This window comes from Oxyura jamaicensis, chromosome 10, assembly GCF_011077185.1.
Source record: "Oxyura jamaicensis isolate SHBP4307 breed ruddy duck chromosome 10, BPBGC_Ojam_1.0, whole genome shotgun sequence".
NCBI classification, from domain to species: Eukaryota; Metazoa; Chordata; class Aves; order Anseriformes; family Anatidae; genus Oxyura; species Oxyura jamaicensis.
This window is the reverse complement of record NC_048902.1, coordinates 2,748,036-2,773,430: the sequence shown is the minus strand read 5'-3', so window position 1 is coordinate 2,773,430 and position 25,395 is coordinate 2,748,036. Positions and strand designations below refer to the sequence as shown.

At 34.4% G+C, this 25,395-nt stretch overlaps 2 protein-coding genes across 13 annotated transcripts in view; both read right to left on the bottom strand.

Moving 5' to 3' along the window:
- Positions 1-4,071, bottom strand: part of UNC13C (unc-13 homolog C) — a 142,234-nt gene extending 138,163 nt beyond the window's left edge. For all 5 annotated transcript variants that reach the window (XM_035335676.1, XM_035335678.1, XM_035335677.1 and 2 more), the window contains exon 1: positions 1,096-4,071. In XM_035335676.1, the coding sequence (XP_035191567.1) occupies positions 1,096-4,048 (2,953 nt within the window). In that variant the 5' untranslated portion in view covers positions 4,049-4,071. The remainder of the gene's footprint in view (positions 1-1,095) is intronic.
- Positions 4,072-4,201: 130 nt separating this feature from the next.
- The window catches only part of LOC118172045 (protein unc-13 homolog A-like), a 53,813-nt gene continuing 32,619 nt past the window's right edge, over positions 4,202-25,395 (bottom strand). For 2 of the 8 annotated variants that reach the window (XM_035335693.1, XM_035335692.1), the window contains exon 8: positions 4,202-4,325. In XM_035335693.1, the coding sequence (XP_035191584.1) occupies positions 4,254-4,325 (72 nt within the window). In that variant the 3' untranslated portion in view covers positions 4,202-4,253. Of the gene's footprint in view, positions 4,326-10,224; positions 10,366-13,605; positions 13,618-15,277; positions 17,114-18,971; positions 19,041-25,395 lie in introns of those variants that run through there. The other 6 variants (XM_035335694.1, XM_035335695.1, XM_035335696.1 and 3 more) reach the window with 5 other exon arrangements.

Here is a 25,395-nt window from a genome sequence, read left to right as displayed (position 1 = left end):
AGAAATGTATCTGCAAAACACAAATCTACAACCTGAATATAAACTATTATCTGAATAGAAAAATAAAATTTAATACAGACTACCATATTAACAATTGTTTGTGGAACACACTTTAAATTTGACCTCATAGTAGCTCAAGATTTGGACACTAATTACTACTAATACTTTCTTTGGCTAAAGGCACAATTCTTCATCTTTGAAATGCATGTATCTGATGATTATTTTTGTAATGTAGATAAAGAAAGCAAAGATTCAGTCAAGGTGACAATTACCATCTGCAAGGTGACAATTACCATCTGGCTAGCTATGGTGCTTATGTGATCCCAATTAAAAACAGAAGCAATGTTATTACTTTAAAATTACAGTGTAGATTAATATTGAAAATCACTATTTTTGTGTATTACTAGAGATTTTTAATATGATTGCCTGCTTTGAAGTCTGCTAATACAGGAGTCCTTTCTGCCCCACCTCCTTATACACAGATGTTACCCCTTACACTACCTTCCTATTTCCCCTGCCCCATTTATTTATTTATTTATTTACGTGTATTGAGGACTGACCACTCATTTAAAAGCTTATTGTCAGTAAACTAAAGACAGAATTTAAATCAGTTTAGACTTGCACTCTCATAAGTCTGTAATAAGTTATGGGTTGCATACAGGATGCAGAACACTGCTTATCAGGATGAATGTAGAATTAATCATGCCTTGGAAACTGTTAAATGAAACACTTATCTGAACATTCTGCATTGCTCGTGTGATTACAAGTATACCAAGGAAACCAACTGTAGTTCTTTTTAATAAGTGTTTAAGTCTTGCAAAATTTAATTTGCAAGTAATAAATTCAAAGCACTACAATTGTTTGTAAACTTATATTTAGATATATCCAGAAAATTCCTTCAAAACACTTGTAAAATTTTAGCTTTTTGATTTCCATGGGACTATTTCACCCTATGAATAAACCCCAAAATAAGCAGACTTTGTCACCAAATTCAAAGGAAGCAGGAGCAGACAGAAATTAAGGTATTGTTTCTGATGCTGAGAACAATGTTTTGCTTAAAAGATAATATTAAAAAAATAAATAAAATAAAATTACCTCCAGAAAGGATCTTCTCTCCCAAGTCATTCATTCGTTTCTTGTATGCTTTTAAAGCAGCTTCTTTGAATGATGGTCGTATTATTTTCTTTGGAGTTTCAGTAAACATCTCTGGGACATTCTGATTTTCATCTTCCTTTACTTCTATATGAGCAGTTTCAACTTCCAATATCTCTTCACTGACTAAACTGTCAAACTGTCCATCATATTGCTCCTCTGGAAGTACTGCATAAGGAGTTCCACATGAAGGCTGTCCCAGTTCATATTCTTGTACCTGCTCACTCGTTTCACTGCTATTGGTTCTATTTTCTAGTTTAGCAAGGACTTGTTCCATTACTTCAACATAGTCTGTTTCATTCTCACTAGGTGGTTCAATTAAGTCTTCCTCATACTCTGCTTTATAGTAATAAGGCTCAGCATAAACATCAGAATCAAGTGTTGTGCTTGATTCATTTGCAGTAGACTGAGATAAAGTCCTAAACCTTCCCATGAAAGATGATCCACTGTCTTCATATCCACTTAAACTTTGTGTACTTTTATTCCAGACTACTTCTAATGCTGACTTAGCACGTTGAAGTGTAGATCCAAATTTAGGAAAGCTGAAAGTCTTATCAGAAAGGTCTATGCTTAGTCGGCTATGCCATGATTTAGGAGGTGCTTCTTCTGAGTCATCACTTGGTAGTTCACTCTGACTTCGGTACATCATAGGCAATCTGTTTTGATTCTGATAAGAGGAGTTAGAATTTGTTTCCTGATAATCATCATATTGACAAGTCCACTGACTTTGTGATTCACTGTCAAGGCCCGGACATGATGGAGAAGTTCCATCAAGGGTAAAATCATAGCTTTCAGTATCATACTGGAGATCAGAACTTTGACACTTTCCAAAATCAGTCTGTTGATCTGAAGGACTGCTCATGTCATACACAAAACCCTCCTGGGTGGATGAGTCTAGGCCCAAATCTGCCCCTTGTTCCAACTGATTCCAGTCTTTCCATGGTGAAAGATCATCATGTAAAGAAAGCTGAGAATCGCTACAGTGGCTTCTGTCTCTAGATGCACACATTATTCCATTGCTTACTCCACTGTCAACGTTTTCTATGTTCTCTACTTCATTTTGCTCTGTGTCCTGTTTTGTATCTTGGACAAAATTCTGTTCCTGGGAACTGCCATACCAGTTGGCAGAATCTTCTTGCCTTCGCTGCCAAAGTTCTCGATCTGAGGAAGACAACAGCGAACTGCCATTTGTTCTGTTAAAATACTGATTTTCTGAAAAATCCTCAGAGTAGGACTGACACAGTTTTGAGAAATCAGACTCTGAACGGCTAAGTTTTGGTGTTGCAAAGTCATTCTGCAAATGCCATAGAGAAGTCATGTCTGAATAATAGGTCTTTGGTTGCTTTTCCATGTTGTCAAATTCCGGTGACTGACTGTCGTAATTTCTTCTGTTTGCAAAGGTATTATTATCACCAGTTCTATTAAGGTCTTTAGTATCTGGGGACTCAGTACTCCCCTTTGTCGTGCATGTTTTTATTTGAATTGCTGATTTAGATAACTTTGTGTAACTGTTCTTGTTTATATCTGATTCCAAGTCTTTATCACTGTCAGGTGACTCCCAATCATGCATTTTATTTTTTGACTCCATTGTTAAAAGCTTCATATCCATACTCTCATATGTCTGTGAAGAAGGCATTCCTCTTTCTTTTTTATCTTTTATGTCATGGGAAAAAATGTCTGTAGAAATTCCAATGCCACTTCCCTTAAGTTTATAAGACTTTTTCAAAATCAAATCTCTCTGTTGTGATGACTCAAAGTAAACAAGAAGAGGTCTTGGCTTTGCATTTGGACAGTCTCTTTGTTGCCCCAGTCTTTGGGCAAACTCAATTTTAATAGTGCTTTGTGCCTCCGAGAACCCCATTTTATCTATTAATATTTTGTAAACTATGTTTTCAGTTTTTTCAAGCCTTTCTTCAGGCACATTTAGAAACCTAAGACTTGCTTTGTTTCCTGGATGGCCTATCTGCTTAATGTAGTCATGTATGTCTCGAGTTTCTCTTCTGGACTGTACAAATCCAGTTCTCAATTGTTCAATTTCATTTTGTACCACTTCCACACTACAAGAAATTTCATCAATTGATTGTTTCAGGGCATTTACATGCCCTCTTAATTCAGAAAGTTCAGTTTCAATTTGACTTATTCCCTGAAGTTCTTTAAAGATCATTTCCATAACATCATGGGTTTGACTAATACAACCTGTTGAACTGAAGCCAGGTTCAATGGTATTTGATTTCTGGTGGTGACCAGTTCTGTCTAGAGATTTACTTCTTAAACCCCATGTTTTCTTCCATGTACTTAGTTCTGAGTCTGATGAGACACATTCTTGGCTCTTCTTCCATTTCCTTAGTTTTCGCAAAGCTCCCAGCTTTAGTGTATGTAAAGTGCGTTCTCCATCAGAACTTCCATCAGAGGGTGCAAGGCTGCTTAAACTCTTTCTGTTGCGTCTCACAGGCATTGTGTGTGATAAATACTTGTTTTTCTTGCTATTAGTTCTTATTTCACTTAATGATTCAGAATATGAACTATCATTTGAAGACAGATCTTGAACTATATCTTCATTGTTATTGTTTGTTACAAAAATAGGCTTTTGCAGTCCATTGGCAATAGCAACTCTGTAACTGAATGTTGGAGAAAGTGAAAATTCTCTGTTACTTTCCTCTTCTTCAGTTGATAAGTCGCGAGCAGACGGACACTTGGCAATCTTTTTAACAGTGCTTTTTAAAGCATTTGAAAATTTTGGATTCTTTGTTTGTCCAAGCTGAGTTAAGTCTTGATCCTTTTTGCTCTGACAATTCTGTTTCCTTTTTGTACTATTTCCCAATTTCTTTGTAAACATTCCTTTGCAAATCTTATATATGTAAGATGAGATCAGGCTCTTTAGATGAGCAGAAACCATGGAGTGCAATTTATATTAACCTGTTTCCACAAAACACAATTTTTGCTCCAGACAAATATTTGTATCTCCAACAGGATCATCAGCCAATATGTAATCAGAGACTCTAGATATGTAAACTAGTGATGCTCTGGTAGCATTTGACAGGAAAAAAACACCAACCAACCAAGCAACAACAAAAATACAACTAAAAAGCCACATCTGCTTGTTAGAAACCTCCTGAAGGTCTTTTGTATGTCTTGTAAAATCTCACTCTCTTGCGCATGGCTTCTTGAAGTGTCTAAAAAGGAGGGAATGATGTTACTATTGCTGCCAAACAGTGTTTAACAATACTAATGTTATGTTAGTTGTGTTACAATGGACATACTTATTTACACTTTCCTCATAGTTGTCCGAAGAGAACTTTTTAAAATTATTGAAGCTGAAAGTAGTTCTGGACAAATACTTTTAAAAATGAAAGAATTAGATACATTTAAAAACGTTAACAGAGTACAGTGATTCCCTGAGATTTGATATTAAAGTGAAAGCTTTCTTTCAGAGTAATGATAATTCAATTTAGATCCATACAATGTACAGTAGTAGGAAAAAACTGTCAGGTTAACTAGTTGTTCCTACCTAGTAAAATAGAAAGTAGAAAGGTTTCTCTTGGGTTATATTTTGGAACAATGTGGAATTCAGTACAAACTAGCATTGTATGAATGAATTGCTGTTTTTTATTCTTATATGGGACTATACATGTGACATATTTTGAGAAATAAATGTTTTGTCTAAGACTAATACATGACATGGTAAGCCAGGACTTCAAGGTTTTTGTTCTTTAAAAAGGTGAGGGGGGGGAAAAATGAACAGTAAATCTCTCCCCTCCGCCCTCCTCCCTGAAAAAACAACAACAGAAAACAAAACCACACTACAAAAAATAAATGGATAATGATAATGGCAACTGATAGAACAATCTCACACAAATTAAGTTTTACATTGTTCTGGACACAGGAAAAAAAATAACACATAACAGGTAAGAGAAATAAACATGCTTTACAAGTCTTAGGAGAAAAGCAGATGGCATTACAACAGTAAAACAATTTGATCTGAAGAAGTATAAGGCGAGATTCCAGGAGGTATCTGGAAGCTTATTTTCAGTAACAGAAACGTTTATTCCGTATGAACCATAGTTAATACATTTTAAAGACAAATAGATGCCTTTTTTTTTTTTTTTTTTGACAGCATATCATTCAGTCTCATATTTGAAGGTTAGAAACAAGACAAATAGCTCAGAAAAATCCAACAAATTAGTTCTTAAATTGACCAATTCAGTTTATAAACCATCTAAAAATTCTTTGGCAGAATAAGAAGTTTATTTAGATGCAGGCTACATGAACATTAAAACTTACTCTGAGGTAACATAAGAGGGCTAAGGGATATGAATTGTCCCCCTAGCCTGCAAACAGCATGGTCATGCATGAAACATTGTCATCTCCTCACACACCTCAAAATATGGTCTTTTCATTATGAGACTTCTCTTCATTGAGCTTACTATTACTTATATTAGAGTTGATATCAGCAAACAACTAACATTCATACAGCAGAAGCAAAAGGCACCAAGTTTAAACAGAGCCCAAGCAAAGCTGGCAAAAGCCTGGTTGGCTACTGGAGTTCTGGAACAGATAATGTAAGCAGACATTTCTCTTCCAGTTTATAACAAAACTGGGTGCAGACAAAGAACAAACACAAGAATATATTTTTCATCCTTCCCAAAGTTGCTGCCTGTTTTATTAGAGGTAAAATATTTATGGAAAATAAACTGGAAAGAAAAAAATATTACCAATTCTGTGCTGATCCATGTATGCTAAAAATAAGCTTTATGTATGAATTCAGAGTATGAGAAGTCAATTAAGAAAAAGCAATATTTGGAAGAAAAGAGTGCTCAATGCGGCTGCATGCAATTTTCAAGGCATGCAAATAGAAACTCAGAATATTACAAAGCTCTCACTCACTAGAGTCAATGCTGACTAGTTTTCATATCGTTAGCAGAGGATGGATCCACCCTGGAAGGCTTTTCTATATCAAAGGCATGTTTCAAGATGAAACACTTGATAAACATTCAGCTATAAAACTGAATTTTTGTAACCACTTATAGAACAAAAATTTGAAGAGACTGCCTGCCTTCTCTGCCCAGAAAACCCATAGTTTTAAAGTGGCCTCTTATATCAACTTCACTCAGGTGACTTGGACGTTCTTCTCATTGAAAAGATTTCAAACCAACAACATATAAACAAGCTAGAAGTCTTGTTTATTTTCTTGGGCTAGAAAACATCTAGAAATAATAAAGTTATCATTGGAATCTGGAATATTTTATTCACTTTAAATAAGGTTTAATAACTCCTTGGTAGAAGTATCTGTTTTTTTTTTTTTTTTTTTTTTTTTTTAATCCAATGCCTGACCTATGCTCTTTTTCAGAGATAATTGAAAATACTATAAATAGCTACAAATTCATTACTCCATTTAAACCCAGTTTCTGACAACACTGTAGGAAATTAAAAATTGTACTGTCAAATACACAGATCTGCTAAATAGAGCAGATTTATGTTCTCTCATGCGAGTTACATTTGATCTCAGCTATATTAGTCATATGATCTGTTAATCGGTTTAAAATTTATCATTGCTCTGTCAACTACTGGTTTTCCAAAACTGTTTCTCCACAGGTTGCATCAAATTTGAGTCATTAAAGCTTGTTGTTCTTTTCTTTGTTTTGGGTAAAGATTAATACTCTAATTTAATATGGAAGCATATTAGTGTAGGTTAAAACTCTAAGAAATAAGGAACAGTCTTCTGTGAAGCATGTAAGACTAAGAATTGTTTGAAAGATCTCCAAGCAATCACTCAGTAATCTTCTTGTTTTATCCAGGTCTCCTAATGAACCAGCATGACACCATAATTTTTATTTTTTATAGTTTGCTTATTAAACTAATTTATATAATATAGTCACAGATGGGTCAAAGCATTCTAAGCACACGGATTCAAGTTCAGATATTTAGCATACAGCAGTAAAGTAACAGGCTCTGTGCTAGATGGCTATAGAGCAGGAAACTGGAAAGTGTATAAAATTAGAAATAAAAGTCATTAATGGTCATTAAAAAAAAAAAAAAAAAAGAACAATGACACTTTCTTCAGTTTTTTCCCCTTAGCAGGTCTGACGTTAGGCTTTTGTCATTCAACTTGATTGTGAACAGGAAATTTAGACTGATTTTAAGAATGCTGTCAATAACAAAGCATCGTCAAAAACATCTGAAAACATAAGGCATAGAGGATCTTGTTCCCAAATCTAAAACTAATATATCAGGTAGAAGAAGGGCAGGGGGAAGGTCACAATAACAGCTTTTAAAAGAAGGCAAGAAGCTCTGTATATAGTCGCAAATTTGAGCACCAAATAGATTATCATTATGGATTATAATTCTGTAGATTATAGGTTCTAATTCTTTCCATTTTATGAAATCCAGCCCTCTACTCTTATAAAGGAGGAAAAAAACAAAACAAAAAAAAAAACAGAACCACCATCTTACAAAAATAATTTCAGTATTTAAAATGAATAGGTAAATCACTGCTGACCCTTCCAGCAAACGAAGCTGTAGAGCAGCAGCTCTTTTCCATTCAGAGGTAACCCTCTGAATTTTTGGATTCAGAATGTCACCCCCTTGCACCCCCAAAAAGCAAGCAATGTGCAGAACCATAGCTCTGCTTAAACTTTACACAATTATTCGACTACAATGGGCCTGTGTATATTAGAAGGGGGCAGGGAAGAAGATGATGCTAAAGCTCATTTTCCCTCTTTAAGGATGCATGTGGGAGTTTGTTTTCACAACACCAAGACAGTAGGGGAAACCAAAACAAAACCAAAAAGCCCTTGTCTGGAGTAATACCACTCTGCAATGTTGCCAAAGCAGTCAGTACTACCTACAGGAAGCAACGTCTATTTGATATATGAAAAATGCTTCACAGAAATGAATTAATTACACATATTACCCAAACAAAACAATTCTTTATATCCACAGAAAGTGAGGTTAAGATAGTCAGTCACTACCAGAAACATGAGGATTCAATAACAGAATAACAATAATTCAGATCTACAGATTTTGCAAGCAAGGTCTTTTACTAGTCTTAGTCACCTGTGAGTAAACTATCCTCACATGACTGTACTTCCATCACTGTATTAATGTCTGTTAGGTGAAAGTTACACAAACATTTTTATACTCTGGATTATGTCATTAATTTAATCTATGACATTAAATAGATAATTGTCTCAGATGACAATTTGTAAGAGATTAATTTGACACATTTTTTTGTTACTTTATATTCTTAAATTATTTTTATATTCTTCTTAAATACTGACATTTTTTATTGGTGTTATAGGTGAATCTCTCAAGATAATATTCTACTGATGTTATTGTTGCACATTATGTAACTGACCTGCCTGCAGACCCTGGCAAAGAGAAGCACAACAACAGCAAAGTAGTTCTGCTTCCTCTTTGGATAATTACTCTTTGTTCCAGAAAATTCTCAGGTAAAACAGCAGACTTCTGCTAGACCCCCCCACCCCCCCATCAATCATTCATATGAACACTAAATCATTCATCAGAACACTAAATCTATGCTTCAGCTATGCCTCAGCTGGATGCAGATTTGATTCTCTTATACTAATACTGGAAAAAAGTAGACTCTTGGACAGTATCAATCTTAATGGCAACATCAATCTTAATGGGGCAGAAAGGAAAGTAGCAGAAAGCAGCCACAGGTGTCATGACATATGCCGTATATCTTCGCTTGAAGCTTTACAAGTAATGTTCATAGAAGGATGCTGTAATCTAGGAAATTTACTTTTTAATGTTCTAATACCGTTAACAGCCAAGAGTGGCACTTTCTCCATTTGGCTGAAAAGCTAGCCCTATTGTCCTTTAATACTATTTGGAAAATTCACTATATTTGCTTATTTATCAAGTGATATTTCTTTATAGATCCTGGTATTAATGTATCTAACCACCATTAAATGTTACTTTTCTATTTACAGAGCATGTTACCTATAACACCAAACTGCTGTTTCAAACTCCCATCCAAAAAGCACACCACCTGCTTATTTTTAAACCTACAAGGCCTTCTGAAGAACTCAAACATATGGTCAAATAGACTATGGAATCCCATCTAAATATTTAACAACCATACAACGTCATTCTTGCTATTACTTCTTCCAGTATATAACATAATAGATTTTAAGGACAACAAGAGATGCAAGTATGGCATATGCTTAAAACTGACTTTGGCTTACTGGGATTACAACAGTTTCTGAAAAATAAATATAGCAAATAATTATAGCTTTGCATATTAATGAAATAATTCAGCAGTTTAACAGTTATTTGGCAATTAAACTACTTTATAATATGTAGTAGCATATCAGAACAATTTAGAAGAAAGTGTAAATTCCCAGCTTGACAGGATGAGCAATTTTTTGGGAGACATGTCTCCTCTGGTGCTTCCCTACTGCAATAACAACAATGGGGAAAGAGGATTTTTCTGCAAATTCAAAGATGTTTTTGCTCAACTATTACTGAAGACATAAGCTGATAAAAAAAAGACACTCATTTTTCAATATATAAACATATATTAAGTTACACTGTTCTCCACACCTTGTGTAAATTCATAATATTTGCATTTCTCTGAGAATTTCTCTGTCATCTTACAGGAATTGTAAGGTTAAAGTTGCCAACAAAATATTTATTTACCGCTAACATAATTGTTGAATACATTTAGAACACTGTATTTCTTTCTCTAGAAACAAATTTGTGGTATAGTATTTATGTTGCAAACATAAAAATCACATTTGAAGCAATTCATCCCTAAAGGACAAGAAAATGACCTTAACTAAGTCTGAAAACAAAAAGACAGGATTAATACAATATGGTAATTAATATTTAAACATAAAAAGTTAATGAACAGATTCCTAAAGTTAAAAGGTGCTCTTCATTTGGAGAGCAGAAGATAGTTTACGATAGTGTAGTTGAGTATTTATATATAATGCACACAAGGGTTAAGAAGTAGGCTGCAAGTGATTTGGAACACAGCTTCAATATTATCTGGTTAGTTGTACAAACTTTTTTCTTTTATGCTTCTAGTTGTTTCTCCAACCATGAGAATCTTTTTTCCCCTTTTCACAGCTGTATGCACAACATTATGCTGTCCTACATGAACTTACTTTTAGTCGATACTCTCACCTCAAAAGGTGGTAAGATTTACAGACAACTCCACTTAATAGCTTGTTCCTATTTAAATGCAGTCTACAGAAGGAATGGAAAACCTAAAGATGTTATTTAGTAAGAATGAGGATGATTGTATTACCAAGTCAGTACAAGGCATATTAGTTTCAGTGAGTTAGAATATCACATGAATGTTATTTCACATTACCTCAAATATACAAAAAGATTTACTGTACAGTATTCAGAATAATCAGAACAACTTAACATTTTTGAAAAAGAGAAAGCATCAACATAGATTTCACCAAATGTCTGGTCTGTCATTAGATTTGCCTGTATTTTTAATAGAAGTTTTCTTTGCAGCATTATACCCTGAATGCCAAAGAGACTTAATTTATGATAAACCTTAACACATATACATATATATATATACATATATAATATATGCTAACAGTATACTGAATGTACATTCAAAGTCTCATACAATGCTAACAAGCTGTAATTATTACATCAAAATAATAATAAAAAAATCCCTCCACTTCTTCACAAGTATAGAATTTTAATCCTCTAATTGTTCTGGCGGGAGCCCTGGGATGGAAAATTTTCTACCCTGAATTAGATCCCTTCTGGACAGAGACTGCCATGGAGATTTGGACCATGTTTGCACTAAATCAATCTATGTAAGAGATTATTTTAAACAGCCTTGAGGGTTTGTTTGTTTGTTTGTTTTGGTTTAGTTTTTTGTTTCATAGTTTGGGGGAAAATTGTCCTTTTCCTTTTTTTTTTTTTTTTTAAAAAAAAAAAAATAGATGCTTACAAAAATGATCTGTGAACTAATGTGACTGTTAAACCCCATACTTTCCATTTGTCATCAAACAGGTTTAAAGTATTTTCTGAAATGTACTAATATTATAATTATTTTATAACACAAAATTATGAAATGGATAGTTTTTGATAAAAAATCTTTCATTCGGTGAACTGTAGCAATTATCTGTGTTTTTTACATTTGAGAATTGCCACAAGCACAAAACCCCATAACTACTGTTGATAGTAGCATACAGTAACCCTACAATATACACACAGACGGGAGCCATGCTTGCCAAACACCTGAGCTGACCTTCACTGACAAGCACAGTAGACATTACATATACTTTTAAATTTGCTGCAAAAACTGTAACATTTTTTTTTCTTGGCTTCAACTGACAACTATAGAATTATATTTAGATTTCCACCCAAAAGCAAGAACCCCTACCTTAGAGCTATGAACCTAATTGAATGACACATGATGATAAAAACAGAACCTTCACAAGAACCTTCTTATGTGCCAAAGAATTTTTATAATTCAAAATTTCTGTTTTTCTGTAATAATATACTAGATTCTGTCTCATGAGATCATTACATTCTTCCTGCATTTTCATAACACTACACTTAAAAGAAAAATTGGAACTTTCAGTCTTCCTTCATACTTTTATGAATTAGGAAATACTCTGAGCTATCAATCAGCCTTCTCCTCCAGCTTGGCAATACTCTGGAGTCCCAGTACTTCACCTGCGACTTTCCAAGTATTTCCACAGTCATATATAGGCATTATGATAATGCTATGCTGGCATCAGTGCAGGATCAAGCAGACAGTATAGTGACAGAAGACCTTAAAACAAGCCTGTGGCTTGTGAAAATTCCACCAAAAACAATATTTATCTTGTATCATTGCTTTTTTACATATGAAATGTCTTTGAGATGACAGTTAACCACAATCTCTATCATAAGACCCTTAATAAAATAACATACAGTGAAACAAGATCTTTTAACCTTAAACTACTTTTCTATAACACTTTCAGTTTCAACAGCATTCTCTCAACACTTTTCTCAGTATATTGAAGGCTAATATGGTAAGAATTAGCCCTAATTTTAGAACAGCCAAATGTGTCAAGTAACCTCAAATTTTCATTTTACTTGCTAGCTATAGATTACTAAATCATAGCTGTGTATTTCACTAAATAAAAGCTTTATTTTATTATTTTTTTAAAATGTAATCATTGGCAGATTCATTCAGAATACAAGCATTGTACCACCTCTGCTGTGGAAAAAAGTTACATCTTCATGATCAACAGAGTTTATTTGCACATAAGAAAGCAATTAAGTAGTGCAATAACAGCAAATCCTTTCAAGGCACAAGAAATCCTGTCAGCTAAAGGTTAACTTCAGTATTCAGATGCTGGAACTGATATTAACCCTTTCTCTATCAACACGCTATAAAAAAATCCTACTGAAAAGTGGCCTTCAGCCAAATTAAAAATGCAACAGAATATTTTAAGAAGAGAATGTTTTAAGAGACTTAAGAACTAATAAACAATCAGGTGAACATTATTTCTCTCTCTTTTTTTTTTTTTTTTTTAACACTAGACATGCTCATCAAAGGACAAAAATTAGTGTCCTTACTATAATCTTTACATTCTGTTTCAGCGTTATTACATAAAAATGGTTGTCAATTGAAAGAAAATACTATTAGAAAAAATGCATGGGACTGAAAAAAGTTGAGGGTTAATTAATATAGTTGCATTTTTATATTTGCCTATTTCTTCCTTTTACTACAAAATGAACCACCAGTAAGAAAATAGTTTCAGCTACTATTTCCTGGTCTCTGGAACTGCAGAAGACAGAACACTAATGTGTAATTAAAGGATGTACAAAAACCTGTTAAACATCTTTGTGTTTTCTTAGGCTATGGATTGGGGGGGCACATAAGAGAAGGTATTCTAACAGATAGGTTTAGCTTTAGAACAGAATCAAGCATTTATTCTAAGCAAGCCATTTCTTCAAAGCAAAGCTGCAGGGTGTTCATTTTCAAGATTAATTAAGATCCAGAAATAAATAAGCATCCATACAGCTCAATTTATTACTAATCTTATGATCAACTACGAAGAAAATACTGACTGATAAGTAAAACATATTATATTTTCACCATGAATCCATATCTGAATTGTTTCACTTACCTTTTTATATAACTTAAAATGTTCCAACTCATTGTGAAATTGAATACTATACTGCCTTACTCGACACTGTGAACTTACCAGCATTACAAAATACAACCCCCCTCCCCCCTCCACAGACACACTTTTTAAAAAAGAAGTGTTGATTCTTAAGCCTGTTTGATCTGGCAGTTTCATCAACATTGCAGCATTAGAAAGAAAATCAGTTACAAATCATTGCACTGCGTTAGCTAGAACAGCGGGAGGTACACTCGGAATGAAAATAAGAAAAGGAAACAAAGGAAACAGAAAAATGTATGCAGACTAGATACAAAAATATGAAGAAGATACATACCTGGATTAAATTCTTCTTAAAAAAAAAGGAAAAAAAAAAAAAGGCAGATTACATACCACCACCATCTTTATATTATTTTCCTTTTATGAAGAAATACTGTGCACAACTCCATTGCTATTTCTCATTCTTCCTTCAGCCTTAAAAACGGTGCAATACAACATGAGGCTGCTTCTCAGTGATTCAACTCAAGTGCAATCAGGCATGCTGTCAGTCCGCAACAATATCTGCTCAAAATTCCATTGTATTCCCTAGGCAGCATTAAATGCTTTCTCCACCAGCCCCCCTTCCTGTTATTTTTTTTTTTTTTCAACCCTCCTACAACTTGTGGTAACAGCTAAGAGTAATTGTATTAATTCTGCATCTCAGATTTATTTCTCCACTATAATAGCAAAATGGGAGTCAGCATCTTACTCCTGGTCAAGTACAACAATCTTCCTAGTGTTTTATGTGCTGGTAACTTCATCCATTGCTGTTTTCTTGTGACACTGTTTCTGAATGCAGTATTTGCTGCAATAGCCACAGCCCTCCTGCGTGGAAGGCAGCCCCTTTGCTTCACAGATGGAGTAAAATAGGCTTATTGAGAGCCCTTGCTCATAGAAACAACACATGCAGTGCTTCATGAGAGCTAGCAGGTGCACCACTGTCCACCAGGATAACAGGGAGAGATAGTATCTCTTGGTTTGTAGGGCCATGTTTCACCTAGCCTTTTATTTATCAGTTTGACATGACACCAAGAGAAACAACTGTATATATATATATATATATATTTTTCTTTCAGTGTGGATTTCAACAGTAGCTGACTTTATATATATATATATATATTTTAAATGAATCTGCTAAACAGGTTCCTAACAATTAACATTCCATGTTTATTTAAGGATGCTCCAGATAGCAACAGTACATCACTTCTTTCTTTTCCATACAGTGTATTTCGTATGCCTATACATACAGTGTATTTCGTTAACACCTAGAGAGTGGGACTCAGTCATTTGTTTATTTGGATTCAGATAGCAGAACAGATTATTATTGTGCATGCAGGAAGTAAATCATTACCCTGTACAGAATATATTGGGTGTTCTTTCAAATGTTATCTGACTTAATAGCATGTGTGTAAGGCCACATTCAACATATTAAAGATGTATTCAAAACTCTGGCACACGAAGAACTATAAAAATATGTTCAGAATGATCCTATATAAGCCCTTCATGCAAAGATGAATACATATAATGCAAGTGTAAAAGTTTTACAAAACATATGTACATGCATACAACCACAGCTATACTATTAACACTTAAATCTTGAGAGACAGCAACACTGAAATGCCACATAAAATACAAAGTTTTCTGCTAGAAAATTATGTATAATTCCTGCATAAAGATAAAACTTCAGAATTTCTGGTCATATTTGTAACAGAGAAACTAGTAATTCAGTTATTTACATCTAAATTACATTAAGGATACCTTGAGTAAAAGATATTGCTTAAAAGTATTTAACAATTTCTAGTAATAGTTATTTAAAGCTCTATTGGTTGTAGCTTTCACTTTCTGCAATCATTGTATTTATTATTAGCAATGGGATCTTGGAACACAACACTTTTTAAGTATGATTTACAGATGGAACAATTCTAAAATATAATCACTTATATCCAGTAATTGGGCTTTTTTGGTATATCATAAAAATAATTATGCAACATTATTATCTTTTGTTGAAGTGAATGGATCCTATAAATACTCTTTTTAATTAGACTTATAGTTAAGAAGTAGGTGAATGCTTTATTATTCATATCTTATTGTAATTTTTAGCCTATAGTAATTACTTAGTATTCTATCTCAATTTATCTAAATGATGTTTCAAATCTACCACGTTGCATGCCAACAAAAATGCAATAAATCTTATAAATGCACAATATAAAATATTCCACTGATAAGAATATTCAGCAATATATGCCTAATTACACGAGATGTAACAATAATGCCTCTCAAAATCAACAAGACAGCTCATTAAGGATGCAAAATATATAAAAAAATAAAAGAATCAGGCAGCCTAATCAATCATGGCTACCCACAGAAGATATACACTTATGACAAATCAGCTGTGTTTCTGTCAAGATTAAGCAAATGGTTTTGAGACTACAGACAGTAAAAATGGTAAATACTGGGAAACTTTTGCAAAAATTTATTTTTTTTCATTTAATAAAAATTGTTTACAAATAGTGTTACTCATAACATTTAGTGTTGTCATTTTCAAGCAAGTTGCTATGTATTGACACTTTTTATACAAAACTAGAACGTATTCAGGTGTTGAATGGTTTAATTTGAAGCCACTTATTTGAGAGCCCATTTGAGAGCAAGGAATTTTGTTCTGCAAAATTTATCTTTCAATTGCTTATTATTGATATATATAAATATCAGGTGAAGTGTACATATACAAAGGAAAAAATTAAGAAAAAAAACACAGACCTTCAGAACTAAATTATGATTTATCTACCCTGGAAATAAACTTCCATACAGAACTTGCAAAAAACAGCAAAATGCTGATTTTTCTTGCAATGAGCTGGACCAATCAAGAAACTAATTGTAGTTATAAATACATCTTAATTACCTGCAACCAGATTTACCCAAATTCATCTTCACAAGAAAGTTATTTTATGTCTGTTCACATGATCTACACACCGATACGATTTTAAGAACTTTTTGAAGTAAATATATGAGCAGAGATTTTGATTCTGCATAGTACCTAAAATAAGTGTATGGATGTTCTCACAGTTCTGGTTGTGCAGATACTTCCATGTTAATGACTGGAATGAAGCTACTGTTCTTGAAAGAACACCCATAGCACCTTCAATAAACTAATGCAAAGGAGCAGTTGGGACACATGGGTCATTTGCATTTTTGTGGTTACTTGCCGTGATCCCCATGTGTTGATGAAGTCAGCCCTTAAACATACCTTTAAGGGCTGACACTGATTTAATGTACTTCATGGACAGCATTAAAAATATAACTGCCACTGGTATAATTAAGAGTACAAATACAGACTATATACAGATGCTGTGATTTCTCTTACACAGTTCTAGCCAATCCCAGTATCTTGATAGTAGCAGCAACTACTTTATCCAGCCAACTCACACATGGAGAAAATCTGTAACGCAACAAAACCAAACACAACCCCCATCTAAAACCAAAAACCACAAACAAAAAATAAATCCCAGTGGCATTTAACAGCCTTCACATACATCTATTCTGTATGCCTATTTCAAGTATCAGGTGACCATGACGTTCAGCAACAAATCTTTGAGGCAGCCATCTGTCAGTGGCCAAGTGTTCTTAGTATAGAGCAAATGGTGCCAATGAAGTTGCATGTGAATAAAATGAATGCAATGAAACTCCCGGCACATGTACATGGGGGAGAGAGGTCATAAAAAAACACTAACTCATATAGAGCAGAACAGAATACCCTGAGCTTGAAGGAATCTGCAAAGAACAGAGTTCCTGGCTCCACACAGAAATACCTAAAAATTAAAACATGTATCTAAGAGCATTGTCCAAACGTTTATTGAACTGCAGACTTGGTGCCATGACTGCTAACCCTGAGAAGCCTGTATCTCATAGTACTCACTGTACATGCAAGAGGAAGTTGTACATTCTGAAGATGTAAAAGAAAGGTGATTAGCTCCGTTCCAGGATAATTATAATATGGTCAACTACTGAAGGGGAAATTGATCAAAACTACTAACATACCTTAAACAAATAACTACTACTTTAGCCACTGCTAACTTGCACGGAACTCAGACTACTAAGAGGAATACTTCCATGCACCTTCACAGCTCCAAGGCAAAACAAATCATCCCAACAAGCTTCAGGACAGAGAGTGACTATGATCTTTCTCATCTTTTCTAAAAAGAGTCAGACTTTTCCTTGTGTTTTTTGACTGAATAGCTTTGAAATAAATAAATGACAAAACTATTAGAAATTAATAAAAAGCTGAAACCACAGCAGCAATGCATCTAATAATTTCTCTCGCTTATAAGGATTATAATTCAGAGAAATATTGTTGTACATGAGAACACACGTAGTAGTACCTGATTAAGTAGTTTAAACTCTGAAGCTCTTCTGTAGGGGAAAAATGAATCCAGTAATTTCAAAGTAGTTAAAACTTTCCCAAATTATTTATCTTTTCAAACTATCTTATAACTCAGCTTATAAAAATTTGAGTCCATCTGCACCCAAACTATACCAGTATGTATTTCATTCTTTAGGCTAAAATACACCTTAGGATACCAAGCTCAATATGGAAAACAAATCCATCTGAAATATAGTGTAATGTAATAACCTCATAGAAAGCAATTTTATATTTAGAAACCAATTACATTCTGAAAATGGGACAACAGCTTTGCCTGTACAGATGCATTTTTACACATACACAAGTATAATTATTTTAAGTTTCAGCATCTGTAGAAAGAAAACAATTGTTTGTATATATTGCTTAGGAATAATAGCCTGCAAGTGAAAATATTTCAGAGATTTTCATTACTAATTCTAGATAATAAAACCAGTGGTAAATAACTCCTTTAGGATATTAATTGACTGTTTCTATTGCTGAATACTTATACAGAAATGGTGATTTTTATAAACTGATTGGAAGCAATTTAAATTTCATGATGAATCTCAGCCTGAAATTTGGAAAAGCTGCCATAGAATTAGGCTCTGTCTATGCCATCTTCCACCTCTCTAGTCTTATTAGCAGACCAATATTCCTTCCCTTTCATTACAAAAAGGCAGTAAGTGTGTCAGTTCTTAAACTGATCAATTAAAAATAAATAAAACCAATCGTTATTAAATCATGTATTCTAAACCTAGTCAGAGATCGGATTATTTCTTTCAGATTAGAAGAAGAAAAACAATCGGGAAGAATAGAAAAGCAGTTTCTGCAGTCAGTTGGACTGAAATCACGCGGTCTGCTTGCAGCCGCAGGGATGCGCAACAACCGCTCCCCCGGGGTCTGTGGGGGGGAGCCTCTGCAAGCAGCCGGCGCGGCCCCGGTTGCGGCAGGCGGGGCGACGACCGCGGCCGTGCGCTCCCAGCGCCCCCCCTGCTGGCGGCTCGACGGCCCCGGGCCCGCCGGGCGGGGCGCGGCGCTGCCCGCAGTTGTCGGGACGCTGCCGATTTCAAATCGCCTACGGACGTGGTCTGCGACAGCCACGCGCTACTTTTACTTCGTTTTGGTTTAGCCTATGGAAAAATTGTCAGGCCTGCAATGCTTAGCAGAATTTCTGATTTATTAAAGACGTAAAGGAATGTATACAATGGAGCACTCCCACACCATTTTTTTTTTTTTTTTGGAAGCACATACAGAGTTTTAAAGACATTCTTCTCTCACACCATGATTATTTTCTTTATGGTAAACCTCACTGTTTTTTCTAGAAATAAGCCTTTATACTGAGAAGGAAAAAGAGAAAATAACTATTCATGACACGCAAAACTTGACATTTCATAAGTGCATAGGATCCACCTGTAAGTTGTTTTTATATTTACACTTCAAGATGACTAGGAAGTATTTTGGATTTTTTTTTTTTTTAAAGTTACGGAGGTTCAGACCATTTCTTATTTCCACTAAACCTTCTCCAAACACAACTTCTTTAAATTTATTGTTAGGTTTATAAAATTATGCATTTTAAATTCCATGAAGTGAGGTAAAAGTAGCTAGAAGGTTTTAAAATCAATAGAGAACACACAACTTTGAAAACATAACAGCTTTTGGACAATTTAAACAGAAGTTGGCTCTGATTTCAGAAAGAAAAAAAATATTACGTAGTGCATTGTGCAAATACTTAGTTTCGCTCTCTTAAAATTGCACATAAACTTATTATTGGTGCTACAGACAGAAAAGCATAACGAACTCGGAGTAATAAACTTGTCTGCTTTTTCTCGTTGCCCCATTATACAAGTCAATTTTTATCATTTCCTCTTACAAGTAATTTATTGATCCTTTACAACTTGGTTCCAGATAAAACAACCTGTATTAGAAGCAAACACTGCCACAGATCAAACTACATGCATTAGACTTTCCATTTCGCTGTTCTATCAGTGCATGCATCCTGACCCCAGCTGAGGGACTGATTGTTGCCTTCAGCCAAGGAGTTTGAGTTTCTTTGACGCAAGATCTCGTACATGCTAATGTATAGTACATGCTAATGCCCTTGGTTGAGTGTTACTGAGAAAGCTGTAATTAAAGCGTGAGCAAGATGAGAAGAGAAGGGAAGTTGTAGGATGACTCAAAATGAAGACGGGGAACGAGAATCTGAAGATAGCAATTCAATAGCAGCAAGGATCAGTCCATTCCAAGGAGCAGCAGAGAGATCCTTCCCCACTTTGCTGGCCCAGTGGAACACGAAAACAGAAAAGAAACACCCAGTCTCATTGGGATGATGCACATATTTGTGATTAGCCTAGTAAGTTATTAATCCTAGCTTTCTCTTGTTCGGTTTAAGAAATAAATAGTTGCTTTGCACTCAGGTTATGCTTATCCTGCCTGTAGAGTCTCTTTACACAGGAAAAGCTCTTTGGAACAAAAGTAACCTGGAGGGGGAAATTTACAGTATCTCCATTCCACACATCCCTCAGTCATATACTTAAATTCAAGTATATACTTAACAGCCATACTAATGGCACTAATTAAGAGTCTGAACCTGTCAAAAGAAAAAATTATTTGGTAGTGAATTGGAAACAAATGGCCAACCCCACTAATTTGAAAATGGGTAAGGTGGGTAGAGGTAAGGTGGCAAGAGGGTAGATCACCAGAAAATTCTGTAATGGTGAGACAGGAGCTCTAAAGCAGATGCTGAAATTACTCTAAAAGCTGAATACTTGCAACAATCCTTCTCACAGTGCTAGGACTGACAGAGCAAAGGGATATATCATTTTTAACAAACCTGGAAGCATAGTAATTTGCTCCTCTGGATATTTTTTCCCCAAACCTTCCCTCTCTAGCCCCTGCTTAGATTCCACCAATATCTTTTATTAGCTTTCCATTAGCATCATTCCTTCTGCCAGGTCTTCATCAGTGCTCCTTTCTCAACTGGACAGTGCTTTTTTCTGTCTCCCACTGCTGGGGGAGATCCCAATTTGTGCCCAGTTGCTGGCCATCACAGTACCTCTCCCCTCTCACAGTGCGACTTTTCCTTTCTTGCTATTACAAGTACTCTGTCAATTCTTATCAACTCCAACTCTCTACAACTTAATGGATACTTGCCTTTAACCATCCTACCTGTTCATCTTTATTACCTTTACTGCATTCAAAAAACCATCTTTTGCTTCCACAGAACAGTATTCTGGAATGACAGTTGATTGATACCCACTGGCTTAGTTTTCCTGTTTTATATGAAGTACACATTCTCACTTCTAAATTTTCTCTGAGAACTCCGTTGCATTTCATAGTCTTTCAAGCATCATCTCAAATATTCACAAAATCCTCTATAATTCAGTTACAAGTATGCTCTAAGAGCTATACCTTTCTGTAAATCAAATTCTATTGATTTAGCCATAGACTATCAACAAAACCATTAATAAATATTTTAACATAGGTCTGAAGACACTGTGCACATCACTGTAACAGTTTGCTGAAAATAGATATTGAAATGGGGGAAGGTAAAGAATGTTACAATGGTCTCTCTGAACTTTGAGGCCAAAGGGAAAATTGAAGTTTAATTCTGGAATAGAGTATGATACAAGATGGTTACAAACCATCTTGTTTGTTGATGTTCTTTTATGACAGTCAAGAGAGAAATCTTAGGTTTCTTACTCTCTATATTATTATTTGTATCTCAATTTTTGAAGAAGAAAGCAAAATAATAGTTCCTTTTCTGTTGTTGTCTAACAGATTTCTTAAATGATGGTGCAGCAGCTCATAAAGGTTCTTTCCTGGAGTCTATCATTCTTAATACCTAAAGGCTGCAGTCACGTATGATTTTTCTTTTGTTTTACTACCAAACACAAGAGGCTTGTGCAATCTTTACTTTCACTCCTTGAGAGTAAACACTGGGCACTGAAGGCCAGATTTTCTTGCTTTTATGCACTTGCATGCATTTGTCAATGAGGTCTTATCAACAGGCCAAAAGGTACCAGTTTGATAAATATCATACAGCTTTTCTGTGCTGACTGAATTTATCTTGGAATAAAGATTAATCAATTTCACATGAACTCTTAGATGAAATAATTGTTATCTGCAAACACTGTACTCCTTGTTGTGGGTTGAGTAGCTAAACCTAAACAACTCAGTTTTGTACTGCTGATTCATTGATCAGCAAATGGCCTTTTGTCAAAGTAAGCCTTCCAAACAACACTTCTTGAAAGACTAAAGGACAGCCATTAAGTGATCTCAGAACTGTTAGTCCAATCTTTTCATGTTGCCCCTTTTACCTTCTTCAAGTACAGACAAGAAGTTCAGACAACATATTCAAGATCATTTTTTCCAGAAGTAAAACTACTTGATATTCCATTAAATGATCTTCAGAAAATTAATAATAAAATCAACAATGATTCATGAAGGGAATACATCCCAGAAACTCCTTCAACTACTCTGATATTTTGAACTGCCTCATAATGTCAATTAATATTCTAAACCAGTGTCAAAATATCTTTAAATGGGTAAACTTGCACTGATACTAAATTCACTTGATTGAAAAGAAACGGCAGTTAAACATTTCTTTGTATTCATATTGTCAGTTCATTTGGCACTGTTTAAATATTTCATCTCAGAAATAAATTCATAAAAGTTATGAAGAAATGCATCTTGTTTGCTGACAGTCATTTAGCCCAATCAATATGCTGATTGTCACTTGAACACTATAATTATGTTTTAATTGAGTAGGGATACAGATATTTATTATTATCAATTTTAAAAAGGAAGTATCTTTTTATTTACATTTGAAGACACTTGCATGTCAATCACTACTTGGAATACAGGGACACAAAATTGTTCAACTGAAAGATTTTTGAAAGTTTTGAAGGACATGTTGAAATCTTTTAAAGGGAATTAATCTCATTAATCATTTCATTAATCTCACAGCAGCATAGCTCCTAAGCAGAGAAGGATTTCTGCTTACTCAATCCAAAATTCCCATTGCTGTCACTGTGTAATATTCACTTTAGTATTAGTTTATCAAGTTGTTTTTTTTTTTTTTTTTTTTTTTTTTTTTTCTGAACAAGACAGTAAATCAATAATGCTGACAAAACTAAGCTACAGATAACTTCTGTTACTGAGTATTCACATACTGAACATCACCACTGCATCTATCATGTGGATAACCCTGAATCACAAAGAACAGCATAAAAGCAACGCACAGTGAATTATCTATCATCTTTTGTTAGTATTGGAACACACACCAAATATTTTTAATTGCATAAACATTGGCATTTAGATATACTATGCTCATTCTACAAACTAAGAAATAAGACATGTAAGGAAAATACATCTAGGCTAATCCATGCCACTACATTTTTATTTTTAAATAATGTCCAGTTATAAGCCAGATAATGTGGTGCTACTATCTCACCATCTTTCCTGTACCAAACACAGCTGTGGAAGGGTACAAGGGATAACTTATTACGAGTAGTTTTCTGTTTAATGTTAGCCTTCAAAGTCAATTATCCTCTTCTTTTTTTTTTTTTTTTTTTTTTTTTTTTGGTAAATATATATATATATCCATATATACTTTTATATATGGATATATATATAAATCCATCTCAGGAGGTGACATTTATTCAAGTGATTATATTTCAGAAGCAAAAAAGTCTCTATAATAGATAGGGTTAATAGTTAAAGATAAGACCAAACTGACATACACTGTGGTGTGTAGGTGGGAAAGAAGAAAAGGGAGAATGTATTTGATTGTATTTCAGGTTGACACTGAGCCAAAAAACAAACAAACAAACAAAAAAAAAAAACAAGAACACACACTCTAAACCCATCCTCTCATAATTATTACCATTACTTTACCAGCTCTGATTTCAATTCTGTTAGAAAATTGAGGGGAAACAAAACAAACAAACAAAAAAACTGTTCATCGTCCCTAATGATACAGTAAACATGAAACTGAAAAAACATGTTGGATTCAAGAAATTTTGTTTTGGATTTTTGTTTTTAATCAAGAAGCAAAGCTACAATTAAAGGTCCCTATCTGGTCCTGCAGTGTCTTTTAAAACACAACTTGTTCTTCACGTACAATTTTTCCTCAAATGCTTAAATTCTGTCCCCTCCCATATATAGAAGTGATTTCCCTAATACTTTTATCTTAGCATTCTCACATCCTAAAAGATTCCAAGAAACCTTAGCTATTGCAAGCAGACACTGTGGCAATTTAGAGAGAGAGAGAGAGAGGCACATTATCCAGACCAAAAGCTTGGCACTTTTCCTATCTGGTCAATGTTTGAGTAAATATTCATTAGCTGCCATCCCTGCGGTGAACTACTGGCTGTCATCTCATATTTAATCAGAACTGCCTAACTCAATCTCTTAATTCCATAGACTAACGTTAAAAGCATACATCCCATATATTCTTTCTGGAACTTCAGGTCCTTCAAATGGCACTTTGCTGTCCAGAGGGTTGCTAATAAGCCACCTATGTGTTCTCCAGTGCAGTAACAGTTCATGTTTGTTGTGTCTGGGAAGAGATAACTGAAGCTGCAGCACTCCAGCTTCTCTGTTATGGGCAGATATTGTGTCCGTTTTAAAGACCATCCACACAAGAAATCTCCTCCCCGCACACTCATCTCTATTCTAAGTTAAACCTACTTCCTTAAACAACCAAGAACAGTGGAAAAAAAATAAATTATATATATATATATATTGCTATTGCTGTAACTCCTCTGCTCTTAAAAGCTTCCAGTGATGGATATCCTACAGCCTGCTCCAATGCCTAAGAACCTTCCTTGCAGTTAAACCTTCCTGAAGGTCATTATTTCTTTTCCCAATTCTTTATAGGAAAGGACAGTTCCCTTCTTGGGGAAGCAGGATCTTACAGTACACTTACATACAGAGATTACTTTCTGTGATGAATTACTCATTTTTCTCATTATTCATTTTCTCATGAAAATTACTCTTTTTTTTTGTAAGTATTATACCATCTGTAACACACATTAGGGTTGTTTAGTTTTCTGATCTTCTTGTGCTACATATATTCTTTAACTTTCTTGTGATGGCCCTTTTTAGCCACAAAAACACTTGCAAGTGGAAATCTTATTTTGATTAAGCATTGGTAAAGATTTATCCTTCATGACTCAGATTTTCTGAGCAAACACTTGCACTTGATGTCATATCAATTATTGTAAATTGACATGGACTAAAGCACAATTAGAATTTAAACAGAGAACAAAATAACATGCTAATAAAAAGGAAGTGTAGTGACAGCTTCAGAAATTTGCAGTCTAGGTCATCTCCTCTTAGTAATCCTTATCTTTTGATTTTTTCTCACATAAAAACATTGGAAATTCCAATAATCTTTTTTCTTTCTTTCTTTTTTTTTTTTTTTCCATTTAAATATGTGCTGTAGGTACTATATCAATGCAAAAACAATGTTCCATTCCGTTTGTAATCTCATCTGACATAAAATACATTAAGAAGGAAAAACAAGGTATAGTGGTACACAAAAGGCAGACAAACAGTATTAGTTTTGGTTCTCCACTGAAAGTGTGTTTTTTGAACTAATTAATTAAATCTAAAGATTCTAAAAATTTAAATCCCAGATGATGCGGATGATAGTAATCTAACCAGTTAGCTATGATACAGATGTATTGC